Raw genomic sequence first — 19152 nt, forward strand, 5'->3', positions numbered from 1 at the left:
TAAGATCCACCTTCCTAAGGCTTAAGCTTACAATTTTTTAAATTAACAAAATCGAAAGCCAAGTCAAAACCCAAATTCACCTAAATCATGCATTTGTTCATACAGAAAATATGACCTACACATGTGCAAGGTACTTGGCTGGCGATGTGGATAAGAACACATGAAACGGGCGCCTGGTGGCTCAGTCATTAAGCGTCTGCCTTCGGCTCAGGTCATGATCCCAGGGTTCTGGGATCGAGCCCCACATCGGGCTCCCTGCTGCGGGAAGCCTGCTTCTCCCTCTCCCACTCCCCCTGGCTTGTGTTCCCTCTCTCGCTGTGTCTCTGTCAAATAAATAAAATCTTTAAAAAAAAAAAAAAAAGAACACATGAAACAATCCCATCGAGAAGCCCACAGTCTCCCAAATGAAAGCATACAAAAGGAGCAACACAATTTAATAAGTGCTAAAACCGCCAACACTGGTGGTAGCTCTGAGGGGACCGGGGGACAGTGAGCAACTACAAGAAAAGACAGGGATGAGGGAGGCTGACCCACTGGCAGGGAGTTCACATTTCCTACTCCTCCACTGAAGGCCATACCATCTACAAGTGTACTGTCCCTTAAAAAAACAAACAAAAAACAGTATGTGACCCAACCTCAAGAGAGAAAACACTAACTGGTTTTCGCTCTCATGATAATCTACTGGGAGATAGCAGGTACTTGAGAGTTGATTGATTAGGGTTAGAGGTGTGTGGCCAAGGTTACATGGAAGTTAAAGTTGAATCTCATGAACTTCAAGCTCTGACCATTTGTACAGTTCAGTCAGGACATCAGAAACTGGATTTACAAGTTTTCTATTAAAGGTAGTATGCTGCACTGTGACCCAAAGGCCACAAGATGGCGCCAGGCAAACCGAAATGACTGAGCGACCTGCTGCATTCTAGAACCCTAGGCTAAACTAAAAGGACTATGACTCAAATGGTTTTTTGTTATTATTGTTTTGGGTTTTTTACAACTCTAATTCAAAAATTAAATTTCAGCACTGGGTGTTATACGCAACTGATGAATCATTGAACACTACATCTGAAAATAATGTTGTATACTATATGTTGGCTAATTGAATTTAAATTTTAAAAAATCTTAAAAATTCTGACCAATTCAACCTAAGCACAGCTCAAGTAGGCATCTTAATATGTACTAAGTGTACTCCTTCCATCAATTACCATGACCCAGTGAGTACATTTTACACTGTGATCTAGTACATCCGTAAACCTATGTGCCATGAACATGCAGAACAAGTTTCACATACTTACCATTACTAGGCATGACGCATTCTGACCTTTTATTTTTGTAATGTGGGTCACAACCCACTAAATGTCATACTGACCCATAGCTTTAAAATTAAATAAATAAATACACAGTTTTCTTATATATGATAGATATAGGTACATATAAAATCAGGATAAAATAAATGCCTGGTATATCAATACCTTGCCACGTATAACTTTCATTTTACTTCCATTAGGGTTTTGTTCATTTGTTTTAGCCTTACTATTCCCTCTGTGAAAGGTGTACAATTTCTGTGACACAAACCAAAATATCCTTTTTTTTTTTTTTTGGTTACTCTAATCGTTTCTCTGAGGTATTAATTTCTCAATGGCTCTGGGTTACCGAACGGTTTTCAGAAGGGCCTGTTTTATTCTGAGGCTCCATTTTTTTTAGCACACACATCTTAAATAGAACTTGATTTTTAAGATGATAAGCAATATACTCATTAAAATAGTTCACTAACCGAAAAACTTTATCAAGTGAAAGAACAGAGGCCTAAATCAGGGGACTGGAATGAGGAGAGTGCCCCAGAAAATGCCAGTTGCAGACCTATAGGCGAGACTCACGGGCACAGCCATTCAGGCCAACACTGCTTCACCCACAGCACATCACACCACCTTCCAAAACTGGACCCCCAAGTCCCCCTCAGATTGATCTTCTTGGATCAAAATAATTTTATGACAACAGTTTCATCTAGAAGCAATGTGATGAGTCAAGGACCCCTAAATCCATTTTTGAAGTTGCTAAATCCTTATTTTTAATTCCTCTTTCCTGTTACCTATTTTATGGCAATTCATTATTTGTTGGGGGGGGAACATTCACAAGTCCATTTAGACAATCAATCACACATGTAGTAAAAAATTATTCTATAAGGGGATTAAATGCCAAAAATATTTCAGTCATGCTCATCTCTCATGGTTGGAGACCTGACTGTGTTCTGAGATATTGTGTGTGTATATATGTATATACATATAATACATATATACATATACATACAAAAATATACATAAACATAAATATTACTTAACCCTTTATCATAACAGCTGTATGAAATGTGTAAAAGGGCAGGACTCTAGACCAGTCTGGGCCTTCACCACCTGTGGATAGTTAACACTTTCCTCATCTGCAAAATGTGGGTAACAATGATAGTGACCTCAAAAGGTGACTGTAGGGATTAAATGAGAAACTACACTTGAATGTCATTCGTACAGTGCCTGACCGATAGCAAGGCTCCAATGTTAGCCATATAAAAAAATTCTTATTTTATGATGATTACATCTTATCACCAATTTTTTGCAGCACTTTGCCAAAACAAAAGTTGCCATGGGGTTCTGTAACCAAATGAAGAATCCCTACTTACTCCCAAATGTTTTCGTGTTAAAGCACAAAACTTTGAGTTTGAGCTTGAGGCTCTGGCCCAGAAACAGAAATTGGTAACAAACTTGTATTGCTGGTATCAAAATGGAGACAAACATAAACTAACCTTCACTGCTCCCCTCTGGCACTTCCTTTTGCCTCCCTCTTCCTGTCTGTGAGGAGTACGATGCTGCAAGGCTATTGTTCAGAATTTGTTGTAAAGTTAAACACATGTTCCTACAAGTTAACATTTTCTACCACATCAGCAGTGACACCAAGCAATTACACTCCCGTTAAAAGCTAGACTGCCAACATTTGAAAGCTGGAAATGTCAGTCAGGTCTAACATGAGATCCTACATTCAGTTTTAAGAAACATAACACTGATATTTGATTCTTCCTAGCAGAAGAAGGCATAAAGATTTACTCTTTGGACAACATACTACACTGCTTTTTCACGGTACAAAATAGAATAGAGTATGATCCAGACTTTGTAAGTTATAAAAACTCTTCGTGTGTGTAATTTGTTACAAGCTATTTTTTTTAGATTGTATTTATTTGTTTGACCGAGAGAGAGCGCACGCACAAGCAGGGAGAGTGGCAGAGGGAGAAGCAGGCTCTCCACCCTAGGATCATGACCTGAGCCAAAGGCAGATACTTAACTGCCTGAGCCACCCAGGCACCCCTGTTAAAATTTATTTTTTTTAAAGATTTTATTTATGTGACAGAGAGACAGCCAGCGAGAGAGGGAACACAAGCAGGGGGAGTGGGAGAGGAAGAAGCAGGCTCCCAGGCGAGGAGCCCGATGTGGAACTCGATCCTGGAACGCCAGGATCACGCCCTGAGCCGAAGGCAGACACTTAACTGCGCTACCCAGGCGCCCCTAAAATTTATTAATAAGAAAAAAGGACCATGGTCAAATAAGTTTCATGAAAGCTGATTAAACAAAGTTAAACAGGTGTTCTTATGGGCCTACTTTTCAGTCTTTTGTAACCTAATATGCATTAAAAACTACCAGAGGAAGGGTATCTGATGGAGTGTTTCCCAATGGGACTTGTTGATAAAATGTTTTTAAAAGAGTATGTTATTAGCACCAGCATCTGAGGAATTCACCCAGGAAAGAAGAGAGCAGGACACTTGGAATGACTCAGCCCTTCCCCACCCAGCTCCAGACACAATCACATTTTCAAACTTTTCTTACCAGCAACCTCTCAATCATCCCACTGGTGACCTTTAACCAGTGCTCATCTTTGTCAACTCCCATGACACCACTGATCATTCCCTCCACAGAAACGGCTTTGAGAGGCAGGAGAATGGCATAGTTAGGATCTGAAAATCTGGCTGGCTACTCTTGGAGCCCTCAAGCCACCATTTAAATAATCCAACCCTCCTGTTACAGGCCCGGCCAGCCCCCACCAACTCCAGCCACCCCAGCTGAGGTGCGAGACGGTCCAGATCCAGACATGCTCCCAGCTGAGATCCCAGCTGCACACAGCTGCCTAAATGACCACAGCCAAAGCCTCATGGAAAAGAACCTCCCAGGTGGGCCCAGCCATCCCACAGAATCAAATATGCCTTTAGGGGGCACCTGGGTGGCTCAATCTGTTAAGCATCCAACTCTTGATTTCAGCTCAGGTCATGATCTCAGGGTCATGGGGTCAAGCCCCACTTTGGGCTCCATGCTGGGCGTGGAGCCTGCTTAAGTCTCTTTCTCTCCCTCTGCGCCTCCCCGCCCCACTCTTGTGCATGCTTGCTCTCTCTCCCAAAACAAGCCCCATGCCTTTAGAAAGATAAAAGTCTTTCTCTGCACAAACTAACAAAAAGAGAAATAAAATGTTGAACTCCCTCAGGTGATGGTATGGGGAAGACTTCAGTTACTCAGCAGTCAAGCTCCTGGCCCTATTCAAAGAGATGAGAGAAAGCAGATCATATCACAGAGAACACAGGGAGCAAAGGGAACATGCAGAGCATTTGGCTTCCGCAAGAAATGGATCCACAGCATCACGTGGGTACACACAACACATTGCAAAGCATACTAGCATGAACTCTTGTCAAACACCAGTGTTAACAGCACCATCCTCAGAGACTGCCCACTGAATAAACACCTAAGCAAAAACAAAGAACATGGTAATAAATAAGTATGGGGCATCTCAGCATGGACAATTCAGTACAAAACTATGTCCAGCCCATATTAGGAAATTCCATGCTAAACACATAACGGTGCTGGGCCTAGTTTAAAACTCACTATTCTTTAAAAAGAGGGACAGAACACTAAATATCTAAAGCCTCCTGTATGTCCTTTGTAGTTTGTTCATCTTATCTTCTTAAAGTCCTATATTAAAAATGAAAATATCTTTTTCTTATTTTCAAGAGTCTGTTGGCCATCTGGATGTCTTCTTTGGAAAAATGTCTGTTCATGTCTTCCACCCATTTTTTAACTGGATTATTTGGTTTTTGGGTGTTGAGTTGTATGAGTTCTTCATATATTTTGGATACTAGCCCTTTACCAGATCTGTCAATTTGCAAATAACTTCTCCCATTCTGTAGGTTGCCTTTTAGTTTTGTTGGTTGTTTCTTTTGCCATGCAAAACTTTTCGTCTTGATGAAATCCTGATAGTTTTTGCTTTTCTCTCCCTTGCCTTGGGAGACATGTCTAGTAAGAAGCTGCTACTGCCAAGGTCAAAAAGGTTGCAGCCTATGTTCTCCTCTAGGATTTTGATGGTTTCCTGTCTCACACTTAGGTCTTTCATCCATTTTGAATTTATTTGTGTATGGTGTAAGAAAGCAGTCCAGTTTCATTCTTCTGCATGTCACTGTCCCGTTTTCCCAACATCATTTGTTGAAGAGACTGTCTTTTTTCCCACTGGATATTCTTTCCTGCTTTGTCAAAGATTAATTGACCACATAGCTGTGGGTTCATTTCTGGGTTTTCTATTCTGTTCCATTGATCTGTGTGTCTGTTTTTGTGCCAGGACCATACCGTCTTGATGACTACAGCTTTGTAATACAACTTAAAGTCTGGAATTCTGATGCCTCCAGCGTCGCTTTTCTTTTTCAAGATTGCTTTGGCTATTTGGGATCTTCTGTGGTTCCATACAAATTTTAGGATTGTTTGTTCTAGCTCTGAGAATTGTTCTTATCATAGGAAAACCCATATTGGCAGGTAACAGATTTTGAGTTAAGGTTCTGATATCTAAAATTACTTGAACTAGTAATTTAACTAAAAAGAAATAAGCAATTTTTTAAAGTTCAATCTCAGCAGAATTCAAAGAAAGGCCTTTAAGGAATGCCATTTTTCACCTATCGAAATGGCAAAGATGTTTATAAAGAAAAGGATAAAATTCAGCAAATTTTAGGGAAATTGATGAGTAAATGAAGGTGTCCAACTGTTCTGGAGGGTTATGTGAAATGCATACTCAAAGCCTTCAACATGTGCGTACTATTTTGACCTAGACATCACTCCTCTACAATTTTCCTAAGGAAGTCATTTCAAGGTTAAATATTTCAGCTATTTAGGAGATTTACTGCAATGCTTAGAATAGCAAGAAAAGTTCTAGAAAGACCTTCAGTGACTAGAGCAATAAATGCTTAAAAGTATTATCTATACAACAGCATACAGTATGTCTCTTAACTGGACTGCACTTAACACATTCACACAGCCCAGAGCAGCTCAGGATGGTAGCACGTGCAGCGCGGGGAGACAAACGCGAGCGCTGGCAAGCCACCGCAGCGCAGCACAGACTGCTTTCCGGAAGTCAAAGTGCACGCCTCCAGGGGAGCTGGGCCTGTTCCCATGACTACGCCAGAGATGCCTGTCCATATTAACTGTGATTCCAGGAAATATTAAAATAATATGAACATTTTTTAAAGATTTATTTATTTATTTGAGAGAGAGAGTGTGAGCAAGGGCAGAGGCAGAGGGAGAGAGAGAATCTCAAGCAGACTCCCCACTGAGCACAGTGCCTGACATGGGGCTCGAACTCACACCGAGATCATGACCTGAGCTGAAATGAAGAGCTGTGCCACCCAGGTGCCCCGGTGCCCCAATATGAAATTTTTTTAAAAAAGAAAGCTCTCCAGCTAATTCTGTGGCAGAACCAAGTTTGTGATCACTGATCTAGAATCCACACTAAGGATTGCTTCCTTCCTAGAAGCACCTATTCCGGGATGACTCTTCTTCTATACAGCCTGGTTTTTTGCCTCTTCCAGACTCAACCAACCTCCTGTCCCATCAAGGAAGACACTGTGTCTTGGCTAGACTCCTGGGAATACCTCCTTTTGGGTTCCTAGGTGACACAGTGATACTGGACACAGCCTCCCTTGCTAGATTCCCAGAAAGCAGTACAGTGTACTGATAAGAGTGCCCACCGCCTGGCTCTGAATGCCAGCACCACCACTTACTAGCTGTGGGACTGTGACCAAGTTACTTAACATCTCTGTGCTTCAGTTTCCTGAGTGGACTAACCTGAGCGAATTTCAGAACCTACCTCTAGTGTTGCTGGAAGAAATAAATGAGCTAATACATGTCAAGTGCTTAGACGGTGCCTTAGCACAGGGCAAGTATTCAGTAAGCCTCCGCAGCTCTTATTACTGTTCCTGGTTTTGAATCAGATCTATCCTGGCCAGCCCCTAGCCGAGTGTGCTGAAGAGCTGTCTGGCACACGAAAGAATGAACACGTGGGTCCTGGGTGTCCTCGTCCCGATCATCGCCGAACACCTCCCCTTAGCATGGCTTTAGATCTAAAGCTTCCCACAAATTCTTCCAAATGCCTTACCTTTTGTTGGATCCCTTCACCCTGACTTCTCATCTTCCCTCTGCTAACAACAAAAGCTGGGAAGCAGAGGGAGGCAAAACACAGAGGAATCAGGTAGGGTTGTGGGATTTAGACAACACCGGGGAACTGCAGCCAAGGTCAGGCTTACGGAATGCCCTCCAAATACCTTGGCAGAAAACCACACATACGGACAGTTTGTGGTAAGTGTAAGAAAAGAAATGTTTCTAACTGTGTATAAAGGCATTCTGCCCTAATTTCCTTACCACACAGGAGGCAACATGGTAGGTTCACAATTTAACTTGTCTCGAGAATATTTATTGTTTAATAACTCCTCCTCCCTCTGCCCCACCCAGCTACCCTCTCGGTCTGCTTTTCTGATCATCCTGAAGGCTGAATACATTCTTCTCTCCGGAGGATGAGAATAAACACTAAAACCAGGACACACGTGATCAGGCCTCCATCAGGCACTATGTCAGTGTGGAGAGCTGCTCTTCAACAAGCATGGTTTTCCTAGGGCTCCACAAGGTAGTCCTTTCTCAAGTTCACCGGTGTGCTCATGGAATTGAAATGCCGCTTCCCATCTAAATACAACATGGACTCTGAAACACGAAAGAGAGAACCATGAAGAAACCCGTGGAAACTTACAAAATCATTGTACAAACACAAGACTACTTGGGAACACGAGGAGAGCAACGAGCATGCAAAACTGGCACTGGGCATGCCCTGTGGGGTGGGGCCGGGCAAGGCTCCCGAGGGAGTGGGCCTCGACTCTTGCCCCCTCCTTGGGCCAGACCAGTCTCTGACCACCAGTGGCTGCTTGCAGCTGGCACTGACCCTTCAGACAACAGCCAGATTGCGCAGAGCAGTGACTGCCACATACAGGCCATGAGGCATCTGGGCCTTCAGGGCTGCAAAATCTCAAAAGCACCATCTTCTAAACATATGCTCTTGAGCTAACAGGTATCAGTGTACTTCTTATAACAATTTAAAAGAAGAAAAATGACTTTCAAAGTTCTTCCATTCATTAGAGACAAACAGACATTGCTGCTTACCTCCGTATGTTCTGGGGAAAACCAAGGGCACTTTTTCTTCTGACATGAACGTGAAATGAAAGACATTGGTGGTCATATGCTCTTTACTCTCAAGAGAGGCTACTTCGCTGTGTACTCGGACTTGAATGTAATTGTCCTGAGTAAAGCAAACCTAGGAGATTTACACATGACAGTTAGTCGAGTGCATTAGCAAGGGGGGGGAAGGCGGTCATAAGATAAACAGTGGCTTAAAAAAAAAAAACTTCTCGGGGCGCCTGGGTGGCACAGCGGTTAAGCATCTGCCTTCGACTCAGGGCGTGATCCCGACGTTGTGGGATCGAGCCCCACATCAGGCTCCTCCGCTATGAGCCTGCTTCTTCCTCTCCCACTCCCCCTGCGTGTTCCCTCTCTCACTGGCTGTCTCTATCTCCGTCGAATAAATAAATAAAATCTTTAAAAAAAAAAAAAAACTTCTCTTCTAGGCCCAAATGATAAAAAAATTGTCTTTTGTCTCTCATCGCACACCTACCTGAGAAGAAAGAAACAGCAATGATCCAACATCTACGGGTTTCTGAAACATGATATCATCCACTGCTACTATAAACGGTCGGGAGCCACTAACAGACAAAGGCAGAATGGGGGTCAACCACATTCAGATGATCTCTATTTCTCCCCTAACAATCAGCTGAAGCAAAGGCTAAAGGATCAAAGAGTAAGCCTAGGGAAGGGGGAAACAATCGTACCAGTGAGAAATGATAAGCGATGCCCCTGAGATGAGATCACCCCTCTACCTTTTCCCTCCTGCCAATCATCACCTCTTCTCAGGTCTTTAACGTACTAACTGACCAAGGCAGAGCAACAGCCTTTGAAAAAGTAACATCAAAGACAGGTGGTATCACTGTAATATTTATTTAGTAACAGAGCATATGCCCCAACACATCCAGACCGGTCCAAAATGTTTCAATTCAATGGGGTAGTACACGTTCCTTCTCAGAAGTTAAAACTACCTTCAATCTAACTCACCCAAAGTTACAAGCAGTAGCCCATCCAAGTTCATACGCTTTCCTCATCAGGAAACCACCAAAGATCCGATTGAAAATGTTGCGCTCCTATAGGACATAAAATAAGGATTAACACACACAAGCTCACGGCCACCCTCAAACACGGAAAAAAGAAAATTAACAACGCTGCCAAACGGAGGTCAGTTTAAAGGTGTGTCAGATTTTCTATGACAACCACGAATGCAAGTTATCCTACGTAAACGATTTTCCATTAACTTACAGTACCTGCGGGTGACAAACTTCCAAGCTCTTCAGTTTTGAATTCTCCATCCACACTGCATTGGGGGGCAAAACTCGACTTCGAAAACTTATAGTCCTGTACAAACAGAGATTTAGTAAACCTTGTTAATGCCATGGTTTTGCTGCTGAAAAGCAAAATACGTGCAAATAACTACCAATATGTTGAGGCAGGCGTAGCTGTGGAGAGGGCCGAGGTTTAAACGCTTTCGCAACCTGCAATCTCACCATGCTAACTTACTTCGGATCCAGCGTGTTAAGAAACATCTCATGGATGGTAGTCCTCTCCTCAGCACTGGGAGCCATTTTCAGTAATGACTTGGCACTGAAGGCAACCCTTCTCCCCTTGTTCACTGGAACACAGGACAATAAGGAGTTACGATCAGAAGGGTCACACTACAGCACTGGGGTTCCTGACCTGGGCTGCCTTGGACCCTACAAAGGTAGCATTTCCAGATTTCGAAAAGCCCATGGGAAATTATACATATATCCCAGAGAAGGTTGCTGAGGCTATATAAGGTGTCCGGCAATTCTTTGCCTCCAGATGGAAATTATAGCAGCTCAGTGTGGAACCACTTAAGGCCACACGTAAAGACCATCCTGACCTAGAGCCCTGAGCAGCAGTTATTTCACTGACACATTTCCCATTTCATTAAAAAATGAGAAAGCAAATTCATTCACTTAATGAATGTTGTCTAATTGATAAAACTATTTAAACTATGGACTCTAATGAAAAAAAATAAGGTATTTTTAATTTCAATAAATTCTTGGCATGAGTAAGACATGTGACCGGTATGAAGAGTCCATCCAGACTCTTCCACAACCTCCTCTGCAGTACAGTTAATGGGCTTTTCAACTGCATCTTTATATTATCAACAAATTTATATACATTCTCCTTGTCTAAAGAGCTCTTCTTCCTCTGGGCTTTCAGGGATGAGCGGATTTATAAATGCCGGCCTAAAGAGAAAAAAAGAAAAGATTACAGGTTAAGAGGTGTCATTACCCAGTAAATAGAGAAGGTGAACAATTACCCACTAGTTTCAAGAAGTCTTTGCTTCTGGTCTTGGGTAATGCTACCTGACCGCTTAAATAATAGCCCCGGAACAAATGAAGAGCTTTCCGGCTAAAGACTAGTCTGTACACTAGAAAGTTCACGTTTACAAAAACGATACTGCCTCTCGCAAAAAAATTTCACCTGATCGCGGTAATGAGGAAACAGTCAAAAATAGGCTGTAGAACATTCTATAGGACACCTGGCCTGGACCCTTCGATAAATGTCAATGTCTTAAAAGACAGAAAAGGGCAGGGGGACTCTTTCAAAAAAAAAAACATGCTAACTGCATGCAATATGTGATCCTTGATGAGATCCTGACTCAGGGGAAAGGGCTATAAAAGACATTCTAGGGACAAGTGGCAAAGTTTGAATATGGATCGTATATTAGATAGTATCACTGTATCACTTAAATCTCTTAGCTATGATAAAGGCATCGAGGTTGTGCAGCAGAATGACCTTATTATCAGGAGGTACATGCTGAACCATCTATGGGTGAAGCAGTCTCAAAACTTCCTTTCAAATGATTCAGGGAAAGAGTATCTATGTGTGTACTTAGGGCGAGAGAATAAGGCTAGAGGCAAAATGTTAATCGGTGAAGTTAGGTGAAGCCTTTAAGGGTGCTCACTGAATTATTCTACCTCTCCATAGGTAGCAAATTTTTCAAAAGAGTAACAACGATGGAAACAAACATACTGAAATGGCAGCTTGGAAAATTCAAAAGCATCAGCTGCGAGAGAAACTTTAAACCCCGTCCTTTCCAGGGCTGACAAGGAGCCCCAGGCCAGCCAGCAGCAGCAGCAGCGGCAGGTCAGCCAGGCTGGTGGGAGGAGTGAAGAGTAGGCGGCTGCTTTCTATGCTCACATCAGTCATCAAAGGATGGTTTGATCCTAACTCGCTCTTCCGAGTCAGCTTTCCATGCAGCAGGAGAGACTTCTCATAGCAGACTCCTCCTTCAAGTTTCTAATTTGTACCAACGGCAATCCCTTTCCATCTCCTCCCACCCCAGTACCACCCCCTACAGTTTGACAGTGTTTCTCCATTTCAATGCCTCGGGTATGAAAGCTGTTAGAAACCAAAACTACAACTTAAGAGGAAAAAAGTATAAAGCCAAAGAAGTTAAAATCTGTAAAGTTCAATCTGACTTGGAATTGATGGTATAAATTCATGAGGATGGGTGTGTGTTTGTTGCTTTTTAACATACATCCTAGCTCTGTCCACTGAAAAGGCTTAGAGACAATGACAAATGAGTAACAACGTACAGTTCTGGTGCCCGGATTCTGGTCTCTAAATACCAGTGCTCGCTAAGAGGAACCCCAGGACTCCGTGGAGAAATGGCTGATTCCAGGCCCGAGGCAGGAAATGTGTAAGATGAGCCCAAGATATCCCAGAGAACAGCAAGACTAGTGGGGAAATATGAAAAGAGCTTTTCACAGGAGGAAGCTTAAAGGGGCTCCCACTGCCCAAAGATGGTACTCTGAGGACCAGGAAGAACAAGGGCTGCAATTTACTGCAATACATACCATTAAAATCCATGAATTCACTATGACACTTTTTTAAAAAGCCAAAAAGGAGACAAACCATGTCATCACTAGCTAGTCAAGCAACTCATTATTCAGAGAAAGTGTAAATAAAGGGCAAGAATGAAACATTAACCCTGACTTTCCTTTACAAACCGAACTGCCCTAGTTAATAAAGGAAAGCTCTTCTTTCCAGAACTCCAGGTAGTAAATATAGCAGGAAAGACAGGATTCAAGAATCGTTTACATCCCTGAATGATTAAAGCAACGATTAGCAATGGATGTTCAAAGCACTGGAGAAAGACTGATAGGGAGCTAGCTATTCACAGGGTGACAAAGTATACTCGGGGTACACCCTGTACCCTACTACAGCCTGCAGATTATTGCTGATCGTAAGAGGATAAAGTGAACCCTACAATGAAAAGACCACGACAGTCACTACTGAACCACCACGCACCAATCTTGGCATCACTATGAGTGGGACAATCTATACCTCCTGATATGATACAATGTGAGATACATTACAGTTTGAGATACACAAATCTCACCACCTACAAGATGCTCTCATCAAATAAGTTGAACCTGAATCTAATCAAGACTTTAGATCTAACTTCAGTTTACAGAAAATACTAAAAATAGAGAAATAAGAAAAAAAAATACCATGAGGAAGCCATGAGACAAATCCAGAAAGTTGGACACCATACAATAGAGCCCATCTGGCCTTTCAACAAGCTGATATGAAACACTAAGGGTGCAGCAGGGACACACAAGTATTCTGGATTAAAAATCCTTAAGAGATCATACAATTCCGTGAATACACTAAAAGTCATTAAATTGTACGCTTTCAATAGGTGAATTGTATAGTATGTGAATTATATCTCGATAAAGCTATTAACAAAAGTAACAGGCTTAAGAGACATAAAAATCAAATGTAGTACATGAACTTTGTTTGGATCCTAACTCAAAAAGATCATTAAAAAGATATCTGAGGAAAAATGAATATGAATTGACCATGAGAATATGTCACGAACTTACTATTATTTTTGTTAGGCACGCTAATGGTAATATATTTATTTAGGAAAATATCCTCATCTTTAAAGAGATGCCTACACAAAAGTATTCAGAGGTGAAAGGTCACTATGTCTGGGATTTGCTTTAAAATATAACAAAGAAAATAATATAGTTTGAAAAAAACGATGAAGCAAATATGGCAAAAAATGTTAAAAAATACGAAGTCCACGTGATGGGTATATGGAAATTCATTATAGTCTTCTCTCTAGTTTTATGTCTCTTTTAATTTTTCAAAATAAAGAATTAGGAAAAAAGAGCACTTACCCTTTATTTTCAGAATCACGAGCCACCATTACAAATGTTGCATCCAAAACAGGACAAAACTCATTGCCATGTAACTAAAGAAAAATGGAAAGAAAATACAGATGTAAGAAGTGCATTTACTGGGAAGATGTACTACAATTCTAGAAGCTAGCACACACACTTGAAAAAGGCTGCAATTAGAAAAAGAAAAGTTGGGGTTAGGTTAAGATGGCGGAGGAGTAGGGGACCCCTTTTTCAGCCGGTCCCCTGAGTTGAGCTGGATAGGTACCAGACCAGGGAATATCCACGGAATCAGCCTGAGACGCAGGAAGATACATCTGGATCTCTACAAATGAACATCTCCAGCGCTGAGTATCGAGGTACGAAGCGGGGAGCCGTGAAACCGCGCACAGATATCGGAAGCTAAACAGAAGGGGGAGGGAGCCGCCGTGTCAGGGCGCCGGGAAGCGGTAGCCACCTACAAGGGGGAGTGGACAGACCGCGGACCCGCACGCTTGAGACAGCAGGCTGAGAAGGGAGCTCCGGGAGCGCACGCGGGACGGCTGGCGGTTGGCGGGCCACCTGCACGGGGGAGCAGGCGGACTCGCGGACAGCACCCGTGAGACACCAGACTGAGACGGGGAGCTCCGGGAGCCCGCGCGGGGCGGCTGGCGGCGGGCGGGGTTGGAAACACAAAGGACAGAGACGTGCCGGCCCTGGAAGTGAGGGCTGGGACGCCGGGTGTGGGGCGCACAGCCCGGGATGCTGCAGGGTTGAGCAGCACCAACAGAAACAGAGTTAAAGTGGCCAGAACATCAGTGGAGAACGATCCGCGATCCCTCTGTTCTGAGACAGAGGCTGAATTTCAGCCGCTGCTGCTCTCTCAGAAGAGGCATAGCAAACCGCCAGGGAAAGCCGCCAGAGAACAAAAGCCCGGAAATACCGGCTCACAGGGTGCCCATCCCCATCCCCCCTCGCAAGGGACACAGAGACTCTACCCAAACAGGGTTTTCTGAGTACCTGCAGGCAGGCCCCTCCCCCAGAAGGCAGGCTGAAAAATCAAGAAGCCCACAACCCGGAGCGCCTGAGTGGCGCAGTCACCAAGCACCTGTCTTCGGATTAGGGTGTGATCACAACGCTCCGTAAGGAGTCCTTCATCGGGCTTCTCCACCGGGAACCTGCTTCTTCCTCTCCCACTCCTCTGCTTGGGTTCCCTTTCTTGCTGACTGTCTCTCTCTCTCTCAAATAAATAAATAAACTCTTTAAGGAAGAAGCCCACATCCCTAAGATCTCTATAAAACAAGGGCGCACGGCCTGGGTCCCAGTCAACACTTGGGCTCTGGACAACCCTGCAATCTCTCTTCATCAGAATGACGAGAAGGAGAAGTCCCCCCCAGCAAAGAAAAGATAATGAGTCTGTGGCCTCTGCCACAGAATTGGCCTCGGCCACAGAATTAATACATATGGATGTATCCCAATTATCAGAAATGGAATTCAGAGCAACAATGGTCAAGATGATGAGTAAACTTGAAAAAAGCATCAGAGAAAGCGTTGCTGAGAATATAGAATCCCTAAGGGCAGAAATGAGAGCGAATCTGACAGAAATTAAAAATTCTATGAGCCAAATGCAGTCAAAACTAGAGGCTCTGACGGCCAGGGTCACCGAGGCAGAGGAACGCGTTAGCGAATTGGAGGATGGGTTAGTAGAAGAAAAAACGAAAATAGAAGCTGGTCTTAAAAAAATCCACGCCCACGAATGTAGATTACGGGAGATTACTGACTCTATGAAACGATCCAATGTCAGAATCATCGGCATCCCTGAAGGGGTGGAGAAAAACAGAGGTCTAGAAGAGATATTTGAACAAATTGTAGCTGAAAACTTCCCTAATCTAGCAAGGGAAACAAGCATTCGTGTCCAAGAGGCAGAGAGGACCCCATCCAAGCTCAACCAGGACAAACCTACGCCACGGCATGTCATAGTGCAATTCGCAAATATTAGATCCAAGGATACAGTATTGAAAGCGGCCAGGGCAAAGAAATTTCTCACGTACCAAGGCAAAGGTATCAGGATTACGTCAGACCTGTCTACAGAGACCTGGAATGAGAGAAAGGCTTGGGGGGGCATTTTTAAAGCTCTTTCAGAGAAAAACATGCAGCCAAGGATCCTTTATCCAGCAAAGCTGTCATTCAGAATTGATGGAGAAATAAAGACGTTCCAAAATCGCCAATCATTAACCAATTTCGTAACCACGAAACCAGCCCTACAGGAGATATTAAGGGGGGCTCTATAAAGGTAAAAAGGCCCCAAGAGTGATACAGAGCAGCAAGTCACAACCGATACAAAGACTTTAAAGAGAAATGGCATCATTAAAATCATATCTGTCAATAATCTCTATCAATCTAAATGGCTTAAACTCTCCCATAAAACGCCACAGGGTTGCAGATTGGATAAAAAGACATGACCCATCCATTTGCTGTCTACAAGAGACTCATTTTGAACCCAAAGATGCATTCAGACTTAGAGTAAGGGGATGGAGTACCATCTTCCACGCAAATGGACCTCAAAAGAAAGCTGGAGTAGCAATTCTCATATCAGATAGACTGGATTTTAAACTAGAGGCCATAGAGAGAGATACAGAAGGGCACTATATTATTCTTAAAGGAAGTATTCAACAAGTGGATATGACAATTATTAATATATATGCCCCCAACAGGGGAGCAGCAAGATACACAAGCCAACTCTTAACCAAAATAAAGAGACATATAGATAAGAACACAGTAATAGTAGGGGACCTCAACACCCCACTATCAGAAATAGACAGAACACCCTGGCAAAAACTAAGCAAAGAATCAAAGGCTTTGAATGCCATACTCGACGAGTTGGACCTCATAGATATATATAGAACACTACACCCCAGAACCAAAGAATACTCATTCTATTCAAATGCCCATGGAACATTCTCAAGAATAGATCATGCTCTGGGACACAAAACAGGTCTCAGCCAATACCAAAAGATTGAAATTATCCCCTGCATATTCTCAGACCACAACGCTCTGAAATTGGAACTCAACCACAAGGAAAAACCTGGAAGAAACTCAAACACTTGGAGGCTAAGAACCATCCTGCTCAAGAATGACTCGATAAACCAGGAAATCAAAAAACAAATTAAACAATTTATGGAGACCAACGAGAATGAATACACAACGGTCCAAAACCTATGGGATACTGCAAAGGCAGTCCTAAGGGGGAAATACATAGCCATCCAAGCCTCACTCAAAAGAATAGAAAAATCTAAAATGCAGTTTCTATATTCTCACCTCAAGAAACTGGAACAGCAACAGAGGGACAGGCCTAACCCACTGACAAGGAAGGAGTTGACCAAGATTAGAGCAGAAATCAATGAATTAGAGACCAGAACCACAGTAGAGCAGATCAACAGGACTAGAAGCTGGTTCTTTGAGAGAATCCATAAAATTGATAGACCACTGGCAAAACTTGTCCAAAAACAAAGAGAAAGGACTGAGATTATTAAAATTATGACTGAAAAGGGAGAGGTCACGACCAGCACCATTGAAATTGCAAGGATTATTAGAAACTTTTATCAACAGCTATATGCCAAAAAACTAAACAATCTGGAAGAGATGGAGGCCTTCCTGGAAACCTATAAACTACCAAGACTGAAACAGGAAGAAATAGATTTCTTAAATAGGCCAATTAACTATGAAGAAATTGAGTCAGTGATAAACAACCTTCCAAATAATAAAACTCCAGGCCCAGACGGTTTTCCTGGGGAATTCTACCAAACATTCAAAGAAGAAATAATACCTATTCTCCTAAAGCTATTTCAAAAAATAGAAACAGAAGGAAAGCTACCAAACTCATTCTATGAGGCTAATATTACCTTGATCCCCAAACCAGGCAAAGACCCCCTCAAAAAGGAGAATTACAGACCGATTTCTCTAATGAATATGGATGCCAAAATCCTCAACAAGATCCTTGCTAATAGAATCCAACAGTACATTAAAAGGATTATCCATCATGACCAAGTGGGATTCATACCTGGGATGCAAGCATGGTTCAACACTCGCAAATCAATCAATGTGATACATCATATCAACAAGAAAAGACTCAAGAACCATATGATCCTCTCAATTGATGCAGAAAAAGCATTTGACAAAATACAGCATCCTTTCCTGATTAAAACCCTTCAGAGTGTAGGAATAGAGGGTACATTTCTCAATCTCATAAAAGCCATCTATGAAAAGCCTACTGCAAGCATTATTCTCAATGGGGAAAAGCTGGAAGCCTTTCCCTTAAGATCAGGAACACGACAAGGATGCCCACTCTCGCCACTATTATTCAACATAGTACTAGAAGTCCTTGCAACAGCAATCAGAAGACAAAAAGGGATCAAAGGTATCCAAATCGGCAAAGAAGAAGTCAAACTGTCTCTCTTTGCAGATGACATGATACTCTATATGGAAAACCCAAAGGAATCCACTCCCAAACTATTAGAAGTTATAGAACAATTCAGTAAGGTGGCAGGATACAAAATCAATGCCCAGAAATCAGTTGCATTTCTATACACGAATAACGAGACTGAAGAAAGAGAAATTAGGGAATCCATCCCATTTACAATAACACCAAAAACCATGCGTTACCTTGGAATTAACTTAACCAGAGACGTAAAGGACCTATATGCTAGAAACTATAGATCACTTTTGAAAGATATTGAGGAAGACATAAAAAGATGGAAAAATATTCCATGCTCATGGATTGGAAGAATTAACATAGTTAAAATGTCCATACTACCCAGAGCAATCTACACTTTCAATGCTATCCCGATCAAAATACCGAGGACATTTTTCAAAGAACTGGAACAAATAGTCCTTAAATTTGTATGGAACCAGAAAAGGCCCCGAATCTCCAAGGAACTGTTGAAAAGGAAAAACAAAGCTGGGGGCATCACAATGCCGGATTTCGAGCTGTACTACAAAGCTGTGATCACAAAGACAGCATGGTACTGGCACAAAAACAGACACATCGACCAATGGAACAGAATAGAGAACCCAGAAATGGACCCTCGGCTCTTTGGGCAACTAATCTTTGATAAAGCAGGAAAAAACATCCGGTGGAAAAAAGACAGTCTCTTCAATAAATGGTGCTGGGAAAATTGGACAGCTACATGCAAAAGAATGAAACTTGACCACTCTCTCACACCATACACAAAAATAAACTCCAAATGGATGAAAGACCTCAATGTGAGACAGGAATCCATCAAAATTCTAGAGGAGAACATAGGCAACAACTTCTATGACATCGGCCAGAGCAACCTTTTTCACGACACATCTCCAAAGGCAAGAGAAATAAAAGATAAAATGAACTTATGGGACTTTATCAGGATAAAGAGCTTCTGCACAGCCAAGGAAACAGTCAAAAAAACTAAGAGACAGCCCACGGAATGGGAGAATATATTTGCAAAGGACACCACAGATAAAGG

General features: G+C 42.5%; 1 protein-coding gene across 7 annotated transcripts in view; it reads right to left on the reverse strand.

Annotated features, from left to right (window-relative positions):
• Positions 1 to 7718: 7718 nt before the first annotated feature.
• ACOT9 (acyl-CoA thioesterase 9) overlaps positions 7719 to 19152 on the reverse strand; it is a 58101-nt gene continuing 46667 nt past the window's right edge. For all 7 annotated transcript variants that reach the window (XM_034648936.1, XM_034648933.1, XM_034648935.1 and 4 more), the window contains 8 exons: positions 13673 to 13746; positions 10656 to 10723; positions 10008 to 10119; positions 9755 to 9845; positions 9492 to 9577; positions 8998 to 9085; positions 8490 to 8640; positions 7719 to 8036 (listed from right to left, as the gene is read on the reverse strand). In XM_034648936.1, coding sequence (XP_034504827.1) covers positions 7948 to 8036; positions 8490 to 8640; positions 8998 to 9085; positions 9492 to 9577; positions 9755 to 9845; positions 10008 to 10119; positions 10656 to 10723; positions 13673 to 13746 — 759 coding nt within the window. In that variant the 3' untranslated portion in view covers positions 7719 to 7947. The remainder of the gene's footprint in view (positions 8037 to 8489; positions 8641 to 8997; positions 9086 to 9491; positions 9578 to 9754; positions 9846 to 10007; positions 10120 to 10655; positions 10724 to 13672; positions 13747 to 19152) is intronic.

Source organism: Ailuropoda melanoleuca, chromosome X (genome assembly GCF_002007445.2).
Source record: "Ailuropoda melanoleuca isolate Jingjing chromosome X, ASM200744v2, whole genome shotgun sequence".
NCBI lineage: Eukaryota > Metazoa > Chordata > Mammalia > Carnivora > Ursidae > Ailuropoda > Ailuropoda melanoleuca.